The following is a 19,734-nucleotide window of genomic DNA, read 5'->3' as shown; positions in this document are numbered from 1 at the left end:
ACAGTAAACTTGTCCTGTAGCTATTTCTCCTCAGTTTCATCTGGAATCATATAAAGGTAAACATGAGCTGAAGGTTAAAAAAGAGTGAGGGACAGGTAGTTAGAAGTGTGGGTTTGGCTGAGATATGGAGGGCAGGGCTGTGTTGGAGAGGACTTCTTGGCAGTGTCTCCTGGGGAGGGGAGGCCCTTGCTGACTGCTGGCCACAGAGGCTGGTTGCTGTGAATCCTGGTCTGTCCAAATCTGAACCTGAGCTTCATCCCATCCCTCAGGTCCCACATGCATCCTCCCTCCTTAATATTTCAGGCAGTCCCTCTGGCCTATATTTTCAGATGGTGTTTTCTCTCTTCCTTTTTCTCCTCTTGCTCATGCTGCCTCACATCCCTGTGTTGCCTCAAAGTCTCTCAAGGTAAGTCTGTTGGTGGAAGACATGGTTTTGCACTAGGGTGCCCCTTACACACAAACACCCCCTTCCCAGTTGGCCAGTCAGTTTTTATATGTAGATTTTTGTTTTGGAAAATGTTTAAACATAAACAAAAGTAGACGGCCTAGTACAATAAGTCCCTAAACGCCCACACCAGCTTCAGTTAACTCCAGGCCTCTGTTGTCTCATGTATCATCACTTCCTATCTTCCCTGCACTTGCTCTCAACCCCAGAAGCTAAAATTAATGAATCATCTGGTAAATAAAGAGAAAAAAACAGTTAAGTCCACCAAGACCCTCATGGGGGTTACCCTACCAGCAATAGGGGGTAACTGAACAGCAAATTCCAGACTCATAATTTCACCCCTAAATATTTCAGCAGGTTTTTTTTTTTCTTTTTTTTAGTGTAACCACAGTACTCATTCGCACCCAAATACTTTAGCAAGAATGGCCAAATTTTCCCAAATGTCTCATAATTATTGGCAATGTTAAAGACTTGGAGAAGTCCCCTTGATTCAACAAATATGCATGATTATGCCCTTTGGTGCATTGTCTTTCTCCTCTCTGTCCACACCCACCAGATTCCCGTCACTTGGGGAAGCCTGCCTGGCATCTGTTTTCAAGACTTTGCATTGGAAAACCACGCCACGCCAGTCTATTGAGGCCGCTTTTGTGCAGTGGCTTCAGGGGTGTGGATAGCTTCTGGGAGTGGATTCCGGAGGACACAAATAAACTGTGCACCACAGACACCCTCTTCTCATATTCCCATTAAACCCAAAGTTTCACGATTTTCCACTTATCCTTTCGTTTGTCATGTTAAAGCCAGTGCCTTGGGACTCTGACTGTGGCAATCATTTACACCTTAGTGTGAATAAGGTCGCAGGAGCATATTCTAATCTGGGGAACCAACTAGAGAAATCCTGAAGGAAGTCAGTGTCTAACTATCTCTCCTCTGCTTATTCATCACAGGCTACAAGGAGCAAGGCATTCCACAACAGCTGTGAGCCTGTGGCAGCCGCCAAAAAGTCCCTGAAGGTTGCACGAGGCAGCGATGGACACAAGGACCTTTACATGTTTTCTTCTGCTGTTTTCTGGGTTTGGAGTGGAAAGGGGGGTTTAAAAAATACTACCAATTTTGAAAATGCATCTTTTTTATCAGTAGGCTGAGGGCTGCTAGCCTCTCCCCTGGCTCCAGAAAACCCTGTGGGCATAGGTACCCAGAGCATCTCCAGTGAAGTGGGGTGGAGACGGGCTGCTGACAGAGGCTGGGATTCTCCGGCTTGCCCTGCCCCACATCGGCCCTGCCTTGCAAGGGCACACCAGAGCTGCCAGCGGGGCCTCACCATGGGGCAGCGCTGTGGTGGACACTTCCTCTGGGGCCCCTGGCCTGCCAGAGTGGTCATCCATCAGGGTAGGGATGTAGATGGACAGACTCCAGCCCAGTGTTCTCAGCTGCAGGGTGGGGCCTTCCCCAGGGGCGTCTTCTGGCCCCACCCCCATCACCGCAGCCCCTATCTTTGTGTGTTTTGAGCTTTGTTTCCCTGGGAAGGAGGCCAGTGGGGCAAAAACTGCTGGACTCTCCAGATGTCCACAAAGAAACCCAGGTCTGACTGGACACGGGCTGGCAACTTTTCACATTCGAGAGAACAGTTTCTGCTCCACAGACCTTTGTGTGAAATCCTTGGGGCCGATGGGTCTCTGATTTTCAGACATTTTGGGTGTTAGGAAGAGAATGGGAGACAGTCACTATACATCCCCTAACAGTCTGACAGGGCTGGGAATGCTCCCCGGCATCAGACACATGACAGTTTCTGTGCAGAAATGTGAACAGTCAGATTAATTGAGATTTATAGAAACTTTCAATAGCCTCACCTAAGTTCAGGTTGGATTTTGTCACTATGTAAGTTGTGGGAGCTAATGCACCATTTGGAGCTTTCATGGGGGTTTAGAATTATAGGGAAAACAATTTTGTGGGGTTGTGGACCTGTGTCTTGTAATAGATGCATTAGGAAGAGACTATTGGGGTTACACAAGGATTCCTCCCTCTGCAGAGGGAGTAAAAGGCAGCTCTGTAAGTGCTTGAATTCAAAGGAGGGGGGAGCCACCAGAGGTTGCCCAGGCCACTGTGATCAAGTATCCATCTGAAATTAAGAGAAAGGGGATCTGAAGCTAAAGTGACAAAGTGTGGACATTTACATGGTGGTCTATTTTCTGTTTCAGTCTAATGTAGGGAGCACTAGAATGTGAGACTGTTCAGGAACCAAGTTCTCACCGGACTGGACTTTGCGCTGTTGGCTTCCCTGCCTGTCAGGGACTCAGAACTCAGCCAAAAGTGGAGGAGTCACATCTGTGCGGTCATTTTCTCCATGCTAGATGGGACTGGTTGGAGAGCTCACAGTCAGACAGGATCTGGGCCTGGGGATCCACAGAGTTGGGAACCCCTCCAGGCACTCACCCACGCCTGGGCTGGGATTCAGATGCTGAGGCCCTGCTCCTGGCCTGTCCTACTCTGCCGTCCACCCCTTTTCCTATCTGGGGTGTGTTTGCACTTTTAGAACAGCTGGCCATGTCTTTCTCTCTCCCTGTCCTCCCTTCTTCCGGACCCCAACCCAGGCCTCATGTTTGGAAGCCTCTGTGTTTTCAGGCATGAGACCAGATTTGATTTTGTTCAGAAAGTCAAACCCCTTCTCTGTGTGAAGACAGTGTCTCAGGCTGAGAAGAGAGCAGGCTCCTGAGGAAGCTGCATCGGAACAGAGCCTCCCCTAGAATCACATGAAACAGCTCCAGCTGAGGGCAGTAAAGGCTCAGCCCCCTTCCCACGGCCCACCAACCCACAGCCCTTCACCCCAAACAGCTCCCCAAATTTGTCTGTTCCCCCCAGTGATGACAGGCCTCAGGTGGGGGCTGCCCCCATGAGTGAGAGAGGGGGATCGTCTTTTCCTGCCTTGGCCTGGGGGTGGCTGCTGAGGGGGTAGAGAAGAGATAGCAATTTATGCCGCATGTTTAGTGACACAATCCAGACCCAGGTGGGATTTTCTTGAGTGACAGGTGTCACCACGAGTCCCAGTGTGGGATGGCTAAATACTGGGATTTGTGTGCCAGAAAGGACCTCTTTGCTCCACAAACCCATACCGCAGTTCCTCCCCTCACCTGCAGGCTGCTTCTTCAAACTTGAGAAGAGCCAACCTCAGGGAGAAGCCTCTTTCCTACCCATCCAGGTAACTGATGCTGAACAAACCAAGAGTACCCCCACCTGTCTTCTGGACAATTGAATCTGTGAGGATTGCCAGCTCAAAATGGCGACCTCTAAATTAGACCAACAAATGGTCTCGGCAGCCCTGTCTTCATTAGATAAGAGTCAGTGACTAGTGGATTCCAGGCGCTCTGAGTAGCTACTCGGGCTGGGAGATGGCCAGAATTAATTTGTTAAACACCAGTCAGCTGGAAATTAGGCTTGTCCTGCCAGAAAGCACTTGCTCAACACACAGCCCTGGGCCTGCCTGGATGACACAGCATGTGGGCAGTGGTCCAGAAGGCACAGGGCACTTTTCAAGTTGGGCCTCTCATCCATCAGGGTTCTGTAGGACGTTCCCTGGCCATGGGTGTTTGGGGCAGGCATCACAGGCAGGCAGAAAACTTCACAATGAATGAGATGCTTCCAAACCCAGTGGTGACACTTGGATCAAAGAGGCAATTTCCTTGGGCTATAGCAGGACCCTGGAGCAGGAATGCACCACCTGGCAACCTGTGAGTGTCCTGCGGGCAGCTGAAACTGTTCACCTGGAATTTAGCTCTGAGTCTATTTGGAAGCCAAGGATTCAGCCAGGAAGGCCAGGGCCCCCATGGGAGCAGCAGGAGGCCAACGGCTAATGTCCCGCCTGCCATGGTGCTGGGGGCTGCAGGCTGGAGCCACATGGCTTGGTTCCCCTCCCCCCTCCAGCCCCTATCTGACCAGCAGCCAGCCTGACAGTGGAGCCAGTCTCGGAGGGGAAGTTGAGTAAGATGCCCTCCCCCTGCTGTGGCAGACCTCTTGTCAGCCCAGTGTCCAGGGCAGCCTTCAGATGTTGGATCCTTGCCTGGGCATAGTGAGGCACATTTTCCCTCCTAGACCCCACACTGCCTGACACAGGCGAGCAGTGTGCTGAGTGTTCAGATGTCAGTCTGAGGCTGCAAATGAGGAGGGTGAAACCCCAAACATGGGGTGCAGCTGAGCCACAGTCTGTGTCAAAGTCCTACCTTGGGAGAGAGGGTCTTACAGGGGGCTCAGGTCTTGGATGGGGGACACTCAGAAGCAAATGTAAAACCTCAGCGAGAACCTGAAGACCTCGACAACACACCCGTGCTCGGCATCTTGGGCAGCTCGGAAGCCGCTGTCCCTCCTGGAGGGCAGGCCCAAAGGTGCCCCTCGTGGCCATGGAGGAGCATGCGCTGGCGGGAGCTGGCGTCAGGGGCCACCTGGTCCTACCACACAGGACCGTCTCTCGCTGTCCCCACCTAGGGCTCTGGCCACTCTGACCCTGGAGGAGGTGGGTCCTGGAGTTCAGCTTCATGCGGACGTTGAGGGCTGAGGAGCATTGGGGAGCACCGTGGTAAAAAGGAAGTGCAGAAAGAAAAAGTCACGTGGCTAACATCGCCCCTCGAGGCGACAGGGCCCTTCCCTCAGAAGAAACACCAAACACAGACCTCAGACACAGAACCCTGCTGCCCCCTCAAGGTAGGGCTGAACCCCAGGACCAGGAGACAGACACAGACCTCAGGCTTTCCAGAAGGAAGACAAAGGTGAACTGACAATGGTTCTTCTGGACCAGCAGAACCTTTAAGATCCAAAAATGCAATCTAAACTGCTTTCTTGAGCGAACCCCCATCCCTGCCCAGATGGGGTGAGTTTGTGAGGGTCACTTCAGTTTTGCCTGGAGCCAGGTCCTCCTGGATCCTTGGGCCTGGCCAGAAAGTTCCCACCTGGCTCCAGGGCCCATCTCGAGTTTCCAGACACCGGCTGTTTTCACCCAGCTGGCAAAGGAAGCCTCCTGCATGGTGAGAACTGCTCCGCGTGTGTAATTTAAATGTAAATTCTCCAGCTGGTGGTTGCAGACATTGTTTGCTGTTATTATTACTTCCTCTTGCTGGTGTGTTTGGAGGTGAATGAGCACTTTCAAAGCCACACTGACCTCCCTGGAGACTCTGACCCTCTACCTTCTGCTGACACTGCCGCCACGGAGTCCGGGACTGAGGCTGAGCAGAAAGGGCTGCCTCGCCTCTCCACAGCCTCCCCGCGCTGCCTCTTTTGTGTTCATGCATCGGCAAGGACTCAGCGGGCAGTGCTGTGGGCCAGCGGGGCACGGGCACAGCCTCAGAGAAACAGATCAGAGATGCTGCTTTCCAGGGAAGTGGCCAAGCCCTTGACGTCACACCCTGAGGTCCCCCGTGTTCACAGGTAAAACTGCAAGGTGAGCACAGGTAGTTAAGGGGACACAGGTTCTCCAAGGACCCAGGCTTCCTCTCCAGAGGACTCCGTGTCTCTTGTAGGGGGAGAGGAGGTGAGTCTGACGAGGATAGGGCGGCTGTGGTCAGCCTGAGCGGGGGGGGGGGGGGGGGGGGGGCTATATCTTCCCCGGTGTTCTTCCAGGTAGATTCTTAGAGATGCAGAACGTCACAGGATCACAGAAGCGTGGAAGCTTGGTTTGTCAGAGATTCCCCCATATGCCAAGTGGAAATAGGAAGATCCCTTGGTGATGGGCAGGGAAACCCCAATCAGAGTGATCTCGAATGTCCCCTCCTCCCTGCCCCCCAGGCCTGGGGGTGAATTCCTGGCTTATTTGTCTCTCCCTCTCCTACTGCTTTGGTGCGGTTAATAGCTCTGTAAGTCAGGAACAAGGCGGGACCCAGGACCCAGCATTTTTCTCATTTCCATCAGAGCAAAGGGATGGAGGAGGAGCCTCATCCCATCTCCCATGAGGGAGAGAGGGAAGTGGAGGAAGAGGGGAATGGGAGAGGGAAGAGACGAAGCTGTTCTTTTTTGTGCAGGTCTCAGACTCAGAGGCAGGCAGCCCTGGCTTTCCGGTAAAACAGAACCAACGCCACCCCCTCCCCTAGCCTCACCCCCATTCAACTTTTCCCTACAGATCCTGTTGCAGAGGGTGGGAGGTTGTATGTGTCCTGAGTTTCCAGTACAGTTTTGCCCTCCCTTTGATTTAGGTGTAGAATTTGTGTCTCCGACCTCTCTCCCTCCCTGCTTGGATTTGCCAAAATGCCAACCACCCAGGCTGGGCTGGTCTCCACCCCACTGTTACCCTCAAGTGCACGGAAGTACAGACACACACACGCACAATCACATGTGTCTGCGCACACACCCTCTCACTGATGACTGGCTGAAGGAGGGAGTCTGAGACTCGGGATTGGGGCTCAGTCTCCCCCGAGGCAGGCCTGGCTCCTTCCAGCATGAGCTCTGGTGTGGCACAATTTGCCCTGGTTCAGGTGCACATGCTGACCCTCTCCCCAGGGTCCCAGGGGTTGGCTATATTCCTCCCATGGCCCATGGGCTCAGCACCCCCACCCCACCAACCTCCTACCCATGCCCATCCCCCACACCCCTGCTTGGTCTTCTGTAGTAGGGATGAGTAGGGATGCCTAGAGAGGAGGGAGCGGTGGCTTTTTCTGGGCTCATCTGGGGCTGCAAACAGTCCTTTCTTCTGAGGCCCCTTTCTATTCCCACACCCCTGCCATCTGCTCCAGTAGAGGAGCCTTGAGCAGAGAAGGGGGACAGAAGTCACGCCACTGGGTTAGTGCTTGACTGGAATGCAAGCATGGAGAGTGTGACCGGCCCCAGCATCCTGTGGGAATAGTTGGGGAACCTCTTCACAGGCTGAATTCTATGCTGTTGTACATGGTGCCAATTTTCTTTTTTAAACAACAAAACAAGACTGGGTCTGTACGTGTCAGTTGGATTAATCTATGGATGAGTGTTGTGTTGTGATTGGCAGTTTTTTGATTCTGTGATTGCCTTTGTTTGGGTCTCTCTTCTTTCTGTAGTTAATTGCTGTACATTCTATTGTCCTCCAACAAGACCCACTCTCTCATCTCCCAGGGTTTCCTTGTCCCACTTTTACCCAAACCCCAGCCTGGGAGGCCACCCCATCCCCAAAATCCTCCCTCCCTGGGGTATTCTAGTCCATTCCAGTGATCATTGACTGGAGGCTTCCTTGGTTCTAACAGAGGAAGAAACTCTAATAGTAGGGGCTTAGGGAAGCTTCCAGACATGCCTTGGCCAAAACTTTGCAGTCTGGCCTCGGGGCCTGCCTGCAGCTCAGCTGTCTCAGCACCCTCAGGACCAAGCCCCAGCTCTCCATTCTGCCTACTGCTGCTCTGGTCTCCAAAGCGCCCTCTAGGTGCTGAGCAGTGTTCCAATTTCTCCAGCATTCTGCCAGCTTTAAAATTTATAACTTAAGCAGCATTACTGCATATGTAATGAAAAATACCATGTATGACAATAAAACCCGTGTACATACCTCCATGTACCTATTTATATACACATGCATTCCTATTATAAATATATAAAGCATGACAACTCTTTGGCATTTCAAGTTTGTGTTTGTTTGTTTTTTTAAATCCTGGAACAACGGCTTAGAAACCTTTCTTCCTTTCCCTTTTTTCTATGTAATAAACATTCATGTGACCTTTCTGGTGGCTTCTTGAGTCCCTGTGTCCTCTCGTCTTTTACATGGGTTATATGTCCTACTGGTGCGTGAATGCCCTCTTTCAAACCTTTTTTCCTACAATCCCTTTTTCCTGGGAGGCTTGGGGAAGTTATTCCTCAATGGCTCATATCTTTGGTAATCTAATCCTTTTGCACCTGGAGTTTCAACACTAAGTTGAGCATCAGGACCCGGACTGGGTTTACCAGTTTAAGTGTAAAATGAAACTCATCTCCTTCTCTTGATTGCCAGGCTGGTTGATGGAGGAAATGTGTGTGACATCTGTGTATTCCAAGGTCTCCTGTGTATATGAGAAGTAAGAGTGGTTAGGAAAGCTTACAACTAGCTGTTCAGTTATAACTAGGGATTATTTGGACTGATGTTACCTTGGAAGAAATTGCAGGGCATGGTCTAAGACCCAGCTAACATTTTCTTTACTCATTGGATGAAGACATAGAGAGCTTATCAAAGAAATAAATTTTTATTATTTATTTATTTATTTTTAAATATTTATTTATTTATTTATACATGCACTGGGTACAGTCAGAAGCACGGGAGGGTGAGAGAATTCACCAGAGCCAGAGCGGGGAGCAGAACAGGCAGAAGGACTGAAGTGCACTGCTGAGGGGGCAGCGGGCGCGGCAGGAGAGGTCTGAGCGCCATGTGGGACCCTCACCAGCAGCCGGGAATGGAACCGGCACTGCAGAGGCTGCGGGCAGCTTCGCAGCCCAGCTCTCAACCACTGTGCCACAGGGGAGGCCCAGAAATAAATTTTTAGATGAATAAATCAGAAATCAAGCAGCTCTTTAACAGACAGAGGCCATCTAACAAGATGAAACCCAATAGTGTTAATGAAAGAGCAGTGCTTGGAATTAAGAAAGCTCCATGCCTCCCTCACACTCAGGGGATTCTTCAGCAGCACTGTGATGTGGTTGACAGAACAGATCCCTCAACTTTAAGTGCATGAGGAGCAACAGGTAGGGATCTAGAACGAAGCTGTTACTGAATCCTCTTAAGGTGAGGGTCCATTTGCCTGGTGACCAAAAGCCAAAAATTTTAGAAACTAAGCTCGGTTTAATAGACCAAGAATTTTATTGACTGACAAGCAATGGAGAAAGAACTCATGCTAAAAACCAAACAAACACTTTTTCTCTGAGCTTCTGCCTTGGGCAGAAAAGTCTGAGAGTATATTTGGGGGGCTGCCACATCACAAAATCAGGATGGAGTCTTGAAGGGAATCTGCAGAAGGTTCCCTCATACACTAGGCACTCTTGCGCACGCCCCTTTATTTCCACATGGCACTTAGTTGCCATCTTAGGCACAGCCAGTTGGGCCATGCTCTGTGGCTACTGCTCTCTTATCTCACATTCCTGAGAAAAGACGCAGCTTGGTGCAAATATTCTACCTCACAGCCACAAGGCCACAGCTGCAGCATTGCATTCAGAGCTGGGTGCTGGGAGGGGGACCTTTCCAGGTGTCCCCCACCCTGCTACTCATACTGCAGGGAAAGGCCCCCCTGACCATTTCCTCAGGTCAGCCCAGCATCCTTAAAGACCCACTGTTCTGGTACCCTGTGTCTATTGAGATGCTACTGTCTCAAGGGCCTCAATGGTATCCTTGTCCCAAAAGAGAGAACCTACTTCAAAGTATGACCTTACTGTGAGACTTCATGTTTAACCACAATGACCCCTTCAAGGCTCCCAAAGTAGCAGTTGTGTCTCATGAGGGTAGACTTTAGTCACTGCTGAAGCCAGGCCTCAAAACCTAAGGCAGCATAAGGACCCAAAGCACTATCAGGGTCACCAGGACACCCTATGGTGCATTTCTTTTGTTTTTTTTATTTTTTATTTTTTAAAAAAGATTATTTATGCATACAAGAGCTGGGGTACAGACCAGAGATGTGGGGTGGGGGAGAGGGGGGAGAGGATTCACCAGAGACAGAGTGGGAAACAGAACAGGCAGATTGACTGAAATACGCTGCTGAGGGGAGCAGCAGGTGAGACAGGAGAGGTCTGCTGCGCCATGTGGGTAGCTCCCTGGCCGGCTGGGGATTGAACTCGTGCTGCAGAGGCTGCAGACAGCTTCATAGTGTGGTGCTTAACCCCTTGCTGCACCAGGGAGGCCACTGTGCATTTCTTGATTTTGTGCATCTTCCAAATATTTAACGTGCTCAGATTATGCTAGGAATGCCTTGGGCAGAAAAGTCTGAGAGTTGTCCAGATGCAGAGGGGTTGGTAGGTCTGCATGATCGAAGATAAAGTTAGTATAAACCGCTTCCCTGAATGTGTGAAAGAAAGGAAAGCTTCAGGCCTACTGAACCCCCTCCCACCCCAATCTGCTCATCCTTGGCGGCGTGGTTGAACTGGCCAGTACTACTTTCCTGGAGGGTGAGTAACTGTGTTCCCCACTGAGCGAGCTCTCTTCAGACCCAGAGGGAAAAGGCCATGACAAACACGAAGTCACCTGCTCCCAGAATTCCCTGCACCTCCAGACTGCAGGCTTGGAGAAAGGTTCATGCTTGCCCATGGCCAGTTGCAGGAAGGGGTATGGAGGGGACATATTGGGAAGAGGAGGTGGGGGGTAGGAAGACCAGGGTTGAGTTTGTGGATTCATCCTGAAGCTGCCTGGTCTTCAGAGTAGAAATGGAGCCCAAACCTGAGTCACAGAGCAAACTGGGGTGAGGACTTTGTCAGGGTGTGTTATTGCTAGTGAGAGAAACTCCACTGGAGTCAGTTTAGGAAAGCAAGAATGGGAAGAAGGGAAGGGGGCGCTCTGCTGAGGAAGCAGCAGGCCCAGGCTGCTTCTGGATGTGTCCTCTGCACACATCTCCTCTGCCCAGCACCATGGCCCATCTTCCAACTCCCCACGAAGCACTAGAATGGAAAATTCCAGTGCCAAGCCAGAGGATAGCCTCTAGCTGGAGCCAAAAATATTTTCACAGAGTGACATAACCCGGAAGTTACGGAAATGGTCACTTGGCTGTTAGCAGGAGGAAAAGGAGAAACGCCCACCCTAACAAAAAAGAGCAGACAGAACCATTGGGGTCACATGAATGGGGTAACCTCCATGACTTGGAGCGGCAGCATGTCCTGCACCCAGGATGCCAAAGCTACTTCCAGTGCCCACCCACTTCCAGGTTTCTGGAGGCACAGCTCTGCCTGTGGCCTGTGGCCCGGCTGTCCTGTGGAAAACTTGGTGACCTGAAAGGTCCCTGGCTTAGTGCCTCCTCCACCTGCCTGACACTGAGCTGAGGCCCCCGGAAGAGCTCTGGCTCTGGGGAAAGTTCTCAGAGGAGGAAGGGCCGGTGCTTAGAGCAGGAGCCTGCAGCTGTCTTTCCAGTCAGAGAGGCAGTATTTATATTTTTGTCAAAAAATAGTTACGATTTACAAATAAAAGACTCTAGAAAGCAAAGAAACTTTTGAAACTAGGAATTTCAGCAGTGGGGGAAGAAAACACTTTGTAAACTCTAGAAGCTTGAGGTTCCAGGCCAGGAGGGGAGCCCACCGTCAGGGGATGGTGCGTGCACTTCCGATGTGACTTCTCTGGAAACTTGAAACAGGTCTACGATCTTTTGAAGAAGTAGAGGTGGTGATGTGTGGATTTCATTATCAAGAAATTAATGTTGTTGCTCTGAGCATCCAGCCCCCCACCATGGCAGTGTCTCCACTGCTCTCCCAGAGTGGAACGCAAACACCCTCCCTTCCCCTGTTAAAATCATTCCTGGCTCTCCAGGCCCAGCTCAAGAACTGTGTCCACCAGGGGAGGTGAGGCAACACTGTGGTATTGTTGGCTCTGCTCCCCACTGGAGGCTGCAGAGACCAGCTCCTCTGCCACCAGCCCAGGGGATTTGGAGGGGGGTTGCCATCACAGAAGCCAGCCCAGCCAGGCCATCAGCTCGTCTCACTGAGCTTCCTGTAACAACATGGGTCTTTCCTGAGATCTTCCTAACTGAAGTCACAGGGAAGTTCTTTTCCTGCAGGGTGTTAAGCCTGAAGATCCTTCTGAACAAGGCTCCTACCTCATGGAGACATGAGGATGGAGCAAGATACCAGTGCACAGAAAAGGGCAGAGATGAGAGATGAAGGGATCCTGCCTTACTTCTGTCACCCCCCACCCCCCTCCCAGGCTATCACCAGCCTTGCCCAGCCCACAGTTTAGGTGCAAAGCCCTCGGTGCTCCTCCTCTCTCTCTCTCTCTCTCTCTCTCTCTCTCTCTCTCTCTCTCTCTCTCTCTCTCACTCCTTCCTTCCTTTTTTCCCTCCCTCCTTTTTCCTCCCTTGCTCCCTCCCTTCCTTCCATCACCTTCCCTTCCTCTGTTCCTTTCTTTCTTTCCATAAACTTGTGTTTCCCCCATTAAAATAAGAACAAATAAATCTTAGCTGAGTATTTCCTCCAAAAGCCTCTCCTAGCTCATTCTGTCTTCACTGTTCTTTCCACCTAGAAACAATAATCAACACCAGTCCAGCTTTTACAGTGTGCTAGACACAGACTAGTGTCTGTTTTTACACACACACACACACACACACACACCCAGATGCACACACACATGCACGTGCCATGTCTGGCCACATGTGTAATTATTTTCCTTGTATGGCAAGTGATGGATCTGGCACTTAAATATTACAATTTTACAAATATTTCACCCCTTCCCACCCTCTTCTCATTCCACATGGCCCCTCTTATCCAAGCAAAAGTGATAAAGAATAGTATTTATGAATGAAAAATTGTAGATGTAGACATGCACAACAATTTCAATTAAAACTATTTTTATATGAAAAGTTCAGGAAAGATGAACAAATATGCATGAACTCTTTCTTCTTTTCCCATCAACCTCACTGTAGTTGTGGATGCCCAGGTGGTGCAGGGCCTCAGTGGGCACCTGCTGAAGTGCCTGAGGTAGGCTGGCATGGCCAGCTACTTAATATGAAGCTAAAACATAAGAAACAGAGGCTGAAGGCCCAGTGGCGAGGCCTAAGTCTCTCCACAGGTCTGAGCCCTAATGAAAACTGCACCCAGAAGTTAGTGTTCCGAAGTCCTTGGCAATTCTCTGCCAATCTTCTCCCTCAGCCAGTGTCCCGCCCACCCTCTTGCCCTGCCAAACTTTCCACAAAGCCTACAGCCCACATCATTCGTGGAGGAAATCAGTTTCTTAGACACGAAACTCTCCCCAATAGTGCCAGCCTTTACGATAGTTTTATTTCCCTTGTGCCTCCCAGCCCTTTCCAGGCAAACTTCGTTGCACAGGAAAGGTGGGCTTGGAGTAGCAAGTAAGAGGAGGCACACCTGTATACAGGCCCCTGCTCCCCACCTCCTCCCACCATCTGCCTAAAATGGAAAATCTTTGATGCAGAGCTCTTTCTGTTTCTAGTATAGAAGTAGTTTGTTTCCATTGGCTTCCTGCCCAAGGGAAGTGTGGGTTACTTGGCCAAGCAAATAAGGCTAACCCAAGGGGCCTAGGGGCTCAAACAATGTCGTGTGTACCTGAAGAAAGCTAGGCAGAAAGAGAGCAAGCACCTGGAGGAAGGTGAGCCTCAGGAAGGGGCGGTGACTCTGGAGGCTTGATAGGGATTTCCATAGGATCTTGCAATTCAACAAAAGCGTTGACAAGACTTTCAACTTACAGGCTTTGTCCTCTCTTGTGGTGAGACCTAGGGGGTATTGTTCAATGTGGCCACAAGGCAGCCTGGAGCCCGGGTTACTGGTGGACAGGTCTGGAAGTCTGCACGTGAGCCACACCTAGCAGAGGTAAGGAGTGCTGTGTGTGCCAGACACCGCGTGGAAGAAAGGAGTCACCGCAGCCCACGGATCTCGACCTCCGCCTTGGCCTTAAGGTCCAGAGTGCAGAAGATTTCCCAGGGCCTGGAGCCATGGGGTTGCATCCCATGGAGCCATCCTGTCCTGGGTGTGCAACTGGAGTCAAGATCTTGTTCTCTTTCTAACCGACAGTAGCCTGGGTTGATGCGGTCAAGGTCAAGGCCATCCAGCTCAAAATTTCGCCTCCCCAGAGAGTTTTCTACAGTGACTTTCTGCCAATCGTGCACTCACTCCATCCTCCTCAGGACCCAGCAGCTCATTGATTTTGCAGGATTTGATGCAATGAACCAGAGCTTAAAAATGTATTTTTTTTTACTACAACAGCAATACATCTTCATTAGTATATTTTGGAAAGTACAAAAAAGTAATTAAAATAAAAACATATCTTGTGATTGAAAATTGCTTTTAAGTGTCACATAGCTCTTTTGTAGAATCATAAAATTTCAGAACTGGGGGCCAGGAGCTCATAGCACCCAGCCCTCAACCTTTTCTAGGAATTCCCTCTCGTCTCCCCGGTGAGAGGTCCTGAAGCTTTTGAGTAAATTCCTCCGGTGACGGGGACTCACTACCTTGTTCCTCGGTGGGGTGGGACAGAAAAAATTGTTAGAGACACGTTGGCCAAGTCCTAACCCACTTTCTTTAACTTCCACCATCACGCCCAGCCATTCTCTCTAGAACTAAAGACTAAGCTGCGCTACGGCCACCCCCTCTTATACACATCTCCTATACCCCAACCAGCCCCGTGAATATCTGCGGTGTCTCTCTCACCCCCATGTCCCCTTCTCTTCTGCAGAGTAAATACCTTTGGTTCTTCCAACCACCTCTCACACCCCTACCAGACAGGCCCCTGCTCTGATCACGGAATCCTAGCCCCTGTGTCTTAGCGTCCACGAGTGTGTGTGCTGTGTGCGTGGGGAGCTGGGCGTCTCCCCAACTGCACTGCAAGTTCTACCACCAGCAGAGCTTTGAGATAGAAAGAGCCAGGGTCTCTGCAAGGGGCTCCTCAATGCGGAAGACGCCCATGAAATCCATCAGAGCTCAGCAGCCGGAGCCTCTTCCGCAGCCTCTGCGGCCTGTCAGAGGCAGGGTGGGAAATGAGCAGGGGTTGTGGGGGAGGCCAGCTTCGCTGTGGAGCAAGAGAACCCCCAGCCTCACTGCGGTACAACACGCGACTCTTTCACCAGGGAAGGGGAAACTGGAATGTGAGAGGGGGAGAAGGCAAGAAGGAGAGACAAACAAAGTGAGGAGGAGGCCCCAGAGAGAATGAACTACTAGCATTTTGCAGAGGAAAGTAGGAGAAAAGAATGGGACAGTGTGGGAGGGATTAGGATCCCAACCTTTGCATTTTTAAACTAAGACTGAAGTCAACATGCTTCTTCCTTCTGTCCTTAAAGATTTAGGACTCGTTGAGCTACTCCTGAGTTGAGTAAACGAAGTAACTTATACACATATTCCTTAACTACTCTGAGCCTGGGTGTATCATTCAGGGCTCAACCAGAGAACCGGTAAGAGTCTATGCATAAGTACGTGTATGTGTACATGGGCATGTATGTGTATATGTACATATGTCAAGGCATTGGTTTACACAATTGTGGCAAGTCTTTAAGAGGACTTGGGGGCAGGCTGGAATTCTTGGGCATGAGCAGAAATGAGGAGAAGCCGCTCTACACACAGGTGAAATGTCTTCTGGGAAAATAGTTCTGCTTTCGTAGCTTTTCAACTGATTAAATCAGGCTCATTCATGAGCATGATAAATCACCCCATGTATTGAGTCATCTCTGATTTCTTTCATCAGCATTCCATGGTTTTCAGAACAAAGATCTTGCACATATTTTGTTAGATTTATACCCAAGTATTTCACGTTTTTGGTGCCATTTTTATAAATGATACTGTTTTAAAAAATTAATATCCATTTGTTCATTGCTAGTATGTAAAACGACATTGACTTTTGTGTATTTACCTTGAATCCTGAGACCTTGCTAAACGCATTCATTTAGTTTTTTGGTAAGATTCTTTTTGATTTTTTAAGTAGATGAAAATGTCAACTTGGTTTACAAAAATAGTGAAAATTTCATTTTCCCTTTTGTAATCAGTGTGTTTCCAATTTCTTTTTCTGGATTTATTTCAGTGGATAGCGCCTCCAGCACAATGTTGAATAGAGGTGGTGAGAGGACTTATCTGTGCCTACTTCCCACTCTTTGCAGGAAAGCATTTAATCTTTCATCATTAAATATATTTAACTGCAGGGGTTTGTTTTGGTAGAAACCCTTATCACATTAAGCAGTTTCCTTCTATTCCTACTTTGTTAGCCTTGAATGTTGAATGATGCTGAATTTTGCAAATAATTTCCAGCATTTATTAGCATGATCATACAGTTTTTCATTTCTTAGTTTACTGATATGATGAATTGCAATGATTAATTTTCAAATCTGGAACCAATGCAGGAAAGGTCCCATGCATATAATCCTTTTGCATATTGATGGATTTGATTTGCTAATATTTTGTTGAATTTTTTTGTGCCTGTGTTCATGAAGAAAACTGGTGTGTCATTTTCTTTTAGTATGTTTGTCTGGTTTTGGTATTAGAGTAATGCTGACTTCATAAAATGATATGGTAAGTGTTCCCTCCTACTTTATGGAAAACAGTATAGAATCAGCATATTTTCTTCTTTCTAATTTATCAGTGCTGTTATCTTGATCTGGAGTTTTCTCTGTAGCAAGTTTTGTTTTTTTCTAGATTTATTTATTTATCATACAAGAGCTCAGGTGCAGACCAGAGATGCAGGGGGTGAGAGGATTCACCAGAGACAGAGCAGGGAACAGAACAGGTGGATTGACTGAAATACACTGCTGAGGGGAGCAGCAGGTAAGAGAGGAGAGGTCTGTTGCGCCATGTGTGTCAGTCAGCTCCCTGGCCACCTGGGATAGAATTTGTGCTGCAGAGGCTGTGGATAGCTTCATAGTGCTGTCTTAACCCCTTGCGCCACCAGGGAGGCCCCGTAGCAAGTTTTTAACTACAGACTCATTTCCTTTAATAAATGTGGGAGTATTCCATTTATTGACTTGACTCATTCTTGAGTGAGGATTGATAGTTTATGCCTTTATCCATTTTTTTGAGTTAAGTTTATGGTGTAAATTTGTTTGTAATATTTATTATCTTTTTAAAGGATCCATCTACGTATGTATGCATGTATGTATTTTCTTCCCCACCCACACCCCTTATGCGAGTATCAAATTTCTAGGGCTCATCAGCTCTTTCAGCTCTTTCCACTGGCCCTCACTGCTCCCTAAGATTTCAGTTCCCACTTCCCCACTATCACCATCACTTACTTAGCTCCCCTTGTCCCACATCCTACCCCTAATCCCCAACTTCTTAACCTCAAAGCCCTCTGGAGGTTATTGATATCCTCTGATTTTTATGTTTTACATTATTGAATCATCAATATTTGTTTTTATCATTCTTGCTTGCTTTGCCACATATAACTCTTTCAAAATCCTTCCATTTTGTTGAAAATGGCTCCATCTCCTTCTTCCTTATGTCTATAGAGCACTCCATGGTGTGTCCATACCACAGCTTCTCAATCCAGTCATCTCTGATGGACATTTGGGCTGCTTCCATGTCCTAGCTGTATAAACAGAGCTGCTATAAACATTGTGGGACATATGGGGTCTTTGTTGATGGTTTCATATTCTTTGGATAGATGCCCAAGAGTGGCATTGCTGGGTCTTACAGTATTTCCATTTTTACTTTATTAAAGTAAATCCAGATTGCTTTCCATAATGGTTGCATCCATTCACATTCCCACCAGCAGAATTATAGCTTCTTTTTTCTCCACATCCTCTCCAGCATTTGTTGTTTGCTCTTTGATATGGGCCATTCTCACAAGTATGAGGTGGTATCTCATTGTTGTTTCATTCTGCATCTACCATTATATTTATTAAGGATAGAGTCACCATAGTCAATATCAGACTATTTCATCAGTATCAATTACCAGGCATTCCCCATTTCCTCTCAATACCCCTTCCCTATTTGTCTCTGGACCCAGGCAATCACTAATCTATATTCTGTCTGTTCTGGACATTTCATGGACTCATACAACATGTGGGCTTTTGTGTCTGGTTTCTTTCACCTACTGCCATGGGTGAAGAGGTATAAGTGCTTCATTTTTATTCCCAAATAATATTCTATTGTGTGGCCTGCTGATTCTATTTATCTATTAATTAGTTGGAATTTGAATTGTTTCCACTTTTTGACAGTTATGTGTAATGCTGCTATGAACATTTGTGTATATGATTTCATGTGGAAGTATATTTTCATTTCTCTTGGTGCATCATATGGTCATTCTATGTCAACCTTTTGAGGGACTGTTTTCTCAAGTAAGTGCACAATTTTATGTTCCTGCCAGCAGTGTATGAAGATTCCAATTTGTCAACATCCTGAACAGCACATTGAATTGTCTTGGCACCTTTGTTGAAAATCAGTTGACCTTGAATGTGAGGGGTTATTCTAGACTCTCAATTTTTTAAAAAATATTTATTTATTTTTATACAAGAGCTGGGGTACAGGCCAGAGGTGCGGGAGCGTGAGAGGATTCACCAGAGACAGAGCAGGGAGCAGAGCAGGCAGACGACTGAAATACACTGCTGAGGGGAGCAGTGGGCGTGACAGGAGAGGTCTGCCCACGCCATGTGGGAATCTCCCTGGCCAGCCCAGAATCGAACCGGCTCTTCAGAGGTTGCGGACAGCCTGTCAGTGCTGCGCTCAACCCACTGCGCCACCGGGAGGCCCTAGACTCTCAATTCTTATAGCACTGGCCCATATGTCTATCCTTATGCCAGTACCACGTTGTCTTGATTACTCTAGCTTCATAGCAAGCTTTCAAATCAAGACGTGTTCAGTCCTTTAACTTTGTTCTTCTTTTTTCCAAGTTTTTTTTGGTGACTATTCAGGTCCCTTCACTTACATGAGAGTTTTAGGATTGGCAAAGAAGACAACTGGGATTTTAATAGGGATTCTGTTGGACTTGTAGATGGATTTGGGATGTATTACCACAGTAACAATGATAAGTCTTCTAATCTTTGAAGACTGGGTGTCTTTCCACTTACTTAGAATTTTAGTTTTTCAGTAATGTAGTTTTCAGAGGACATAGCTTGCACTTCTTTTGTTATATTTATTCCTAATTAATTCTTTTTGATACTACTATAAATAAAATTGTTTTCTTAAGTTTAACTTCAGATTGTCCGTTGCAAATGTATAAAGATACTGTTGATTTTTATATATTGATCTTACACCCTTCAGTCTTACTGAACTCATTTATTAGTTCAAATGTTTTTTTAGTGAATTCCAAAGGGTCTTCTAAATCCAAGATTGTACCATCTGTGAATAGAGAGAGTTGTACATCTTTCTTTCCAATCTGGCAGGTATATTTTTATGAGATGGATCTATCTGCTGGCAACAGATTCCTGTTTTAACTGAGAATGTCTGGGTTGTCTAGGATTCTGGGTGGATAGTTATTTTTTTTCTTTCATCACTTTGGATGGTCATTCCACTGCCTTCTGGCCACCATTGTTTTGGATGAGCAGTTAGCTATATTCTTATTAAGTTCCCTTTTATGTGATCAAACATTTTTATCTTACTGTTTTCAATATTTTCTCCTTGTCTTCCAGCATTTTTACTATGAAACATCTAGTTACGAATCTTTATTTATACTACTCAGAGTTCGAGCTTTTTGGATGTGGAGATTAGCATTTTTTCATCAAATTTTGGAAGTTTCCAATCCACATATCTTCAAACATTTGTCTGCTTCTTAC

At 47.9% G+C, this 19,734-nt stretch overlaps 1 protein-coding gene across 1 annotated transcript in view; it reads left to right on the top strand.

Moving 5' to 3' along the window:
- Positions 1–5,980, top strand: part of STUM (stum, mechanosensory transduction mediator homolog) — a 63,358-nt gene extending 57,378 nt beyond the window's left edge. The window contains exon 3 of the mRNA XM_037510344.1: positions 1,390–5,980. Coding sequence (XP_037366241.1) covers positions 1,390–1,424 — 35 coding nt within the window. The 3' untranslated portion in view covers positions 1,425–5,980. The remainder of the gene's footprint in view (positions 1–1,389) is intronic.
- The last annotated feature ends 13,754 nt before the right edge of the window (positions 5,981–19,734 follow it).

The sequence above is a fragment of the Talpa occidentalis genome, unplaced genomic scaffold (assembly GCF_014898055.3).
Source record: "Talpa occidentalis isolate TD23 unplaced genomic scaffold, MPIMG_talOcc4v2.1 talOcc4.14, whole genome shotgun sequence".
In the NCBI taxonomy this organism is placed as follows: Eukaryota; Metazoa; Chordata; class Mammalia; order Eulipotyphla; family Talpidae; genus Talpa; species Talpa occidentalis.
Note: the sequence above shows the minus strand (reverse complement) of the source record. Positions and strands in the feature narration are given on the sequence as shown.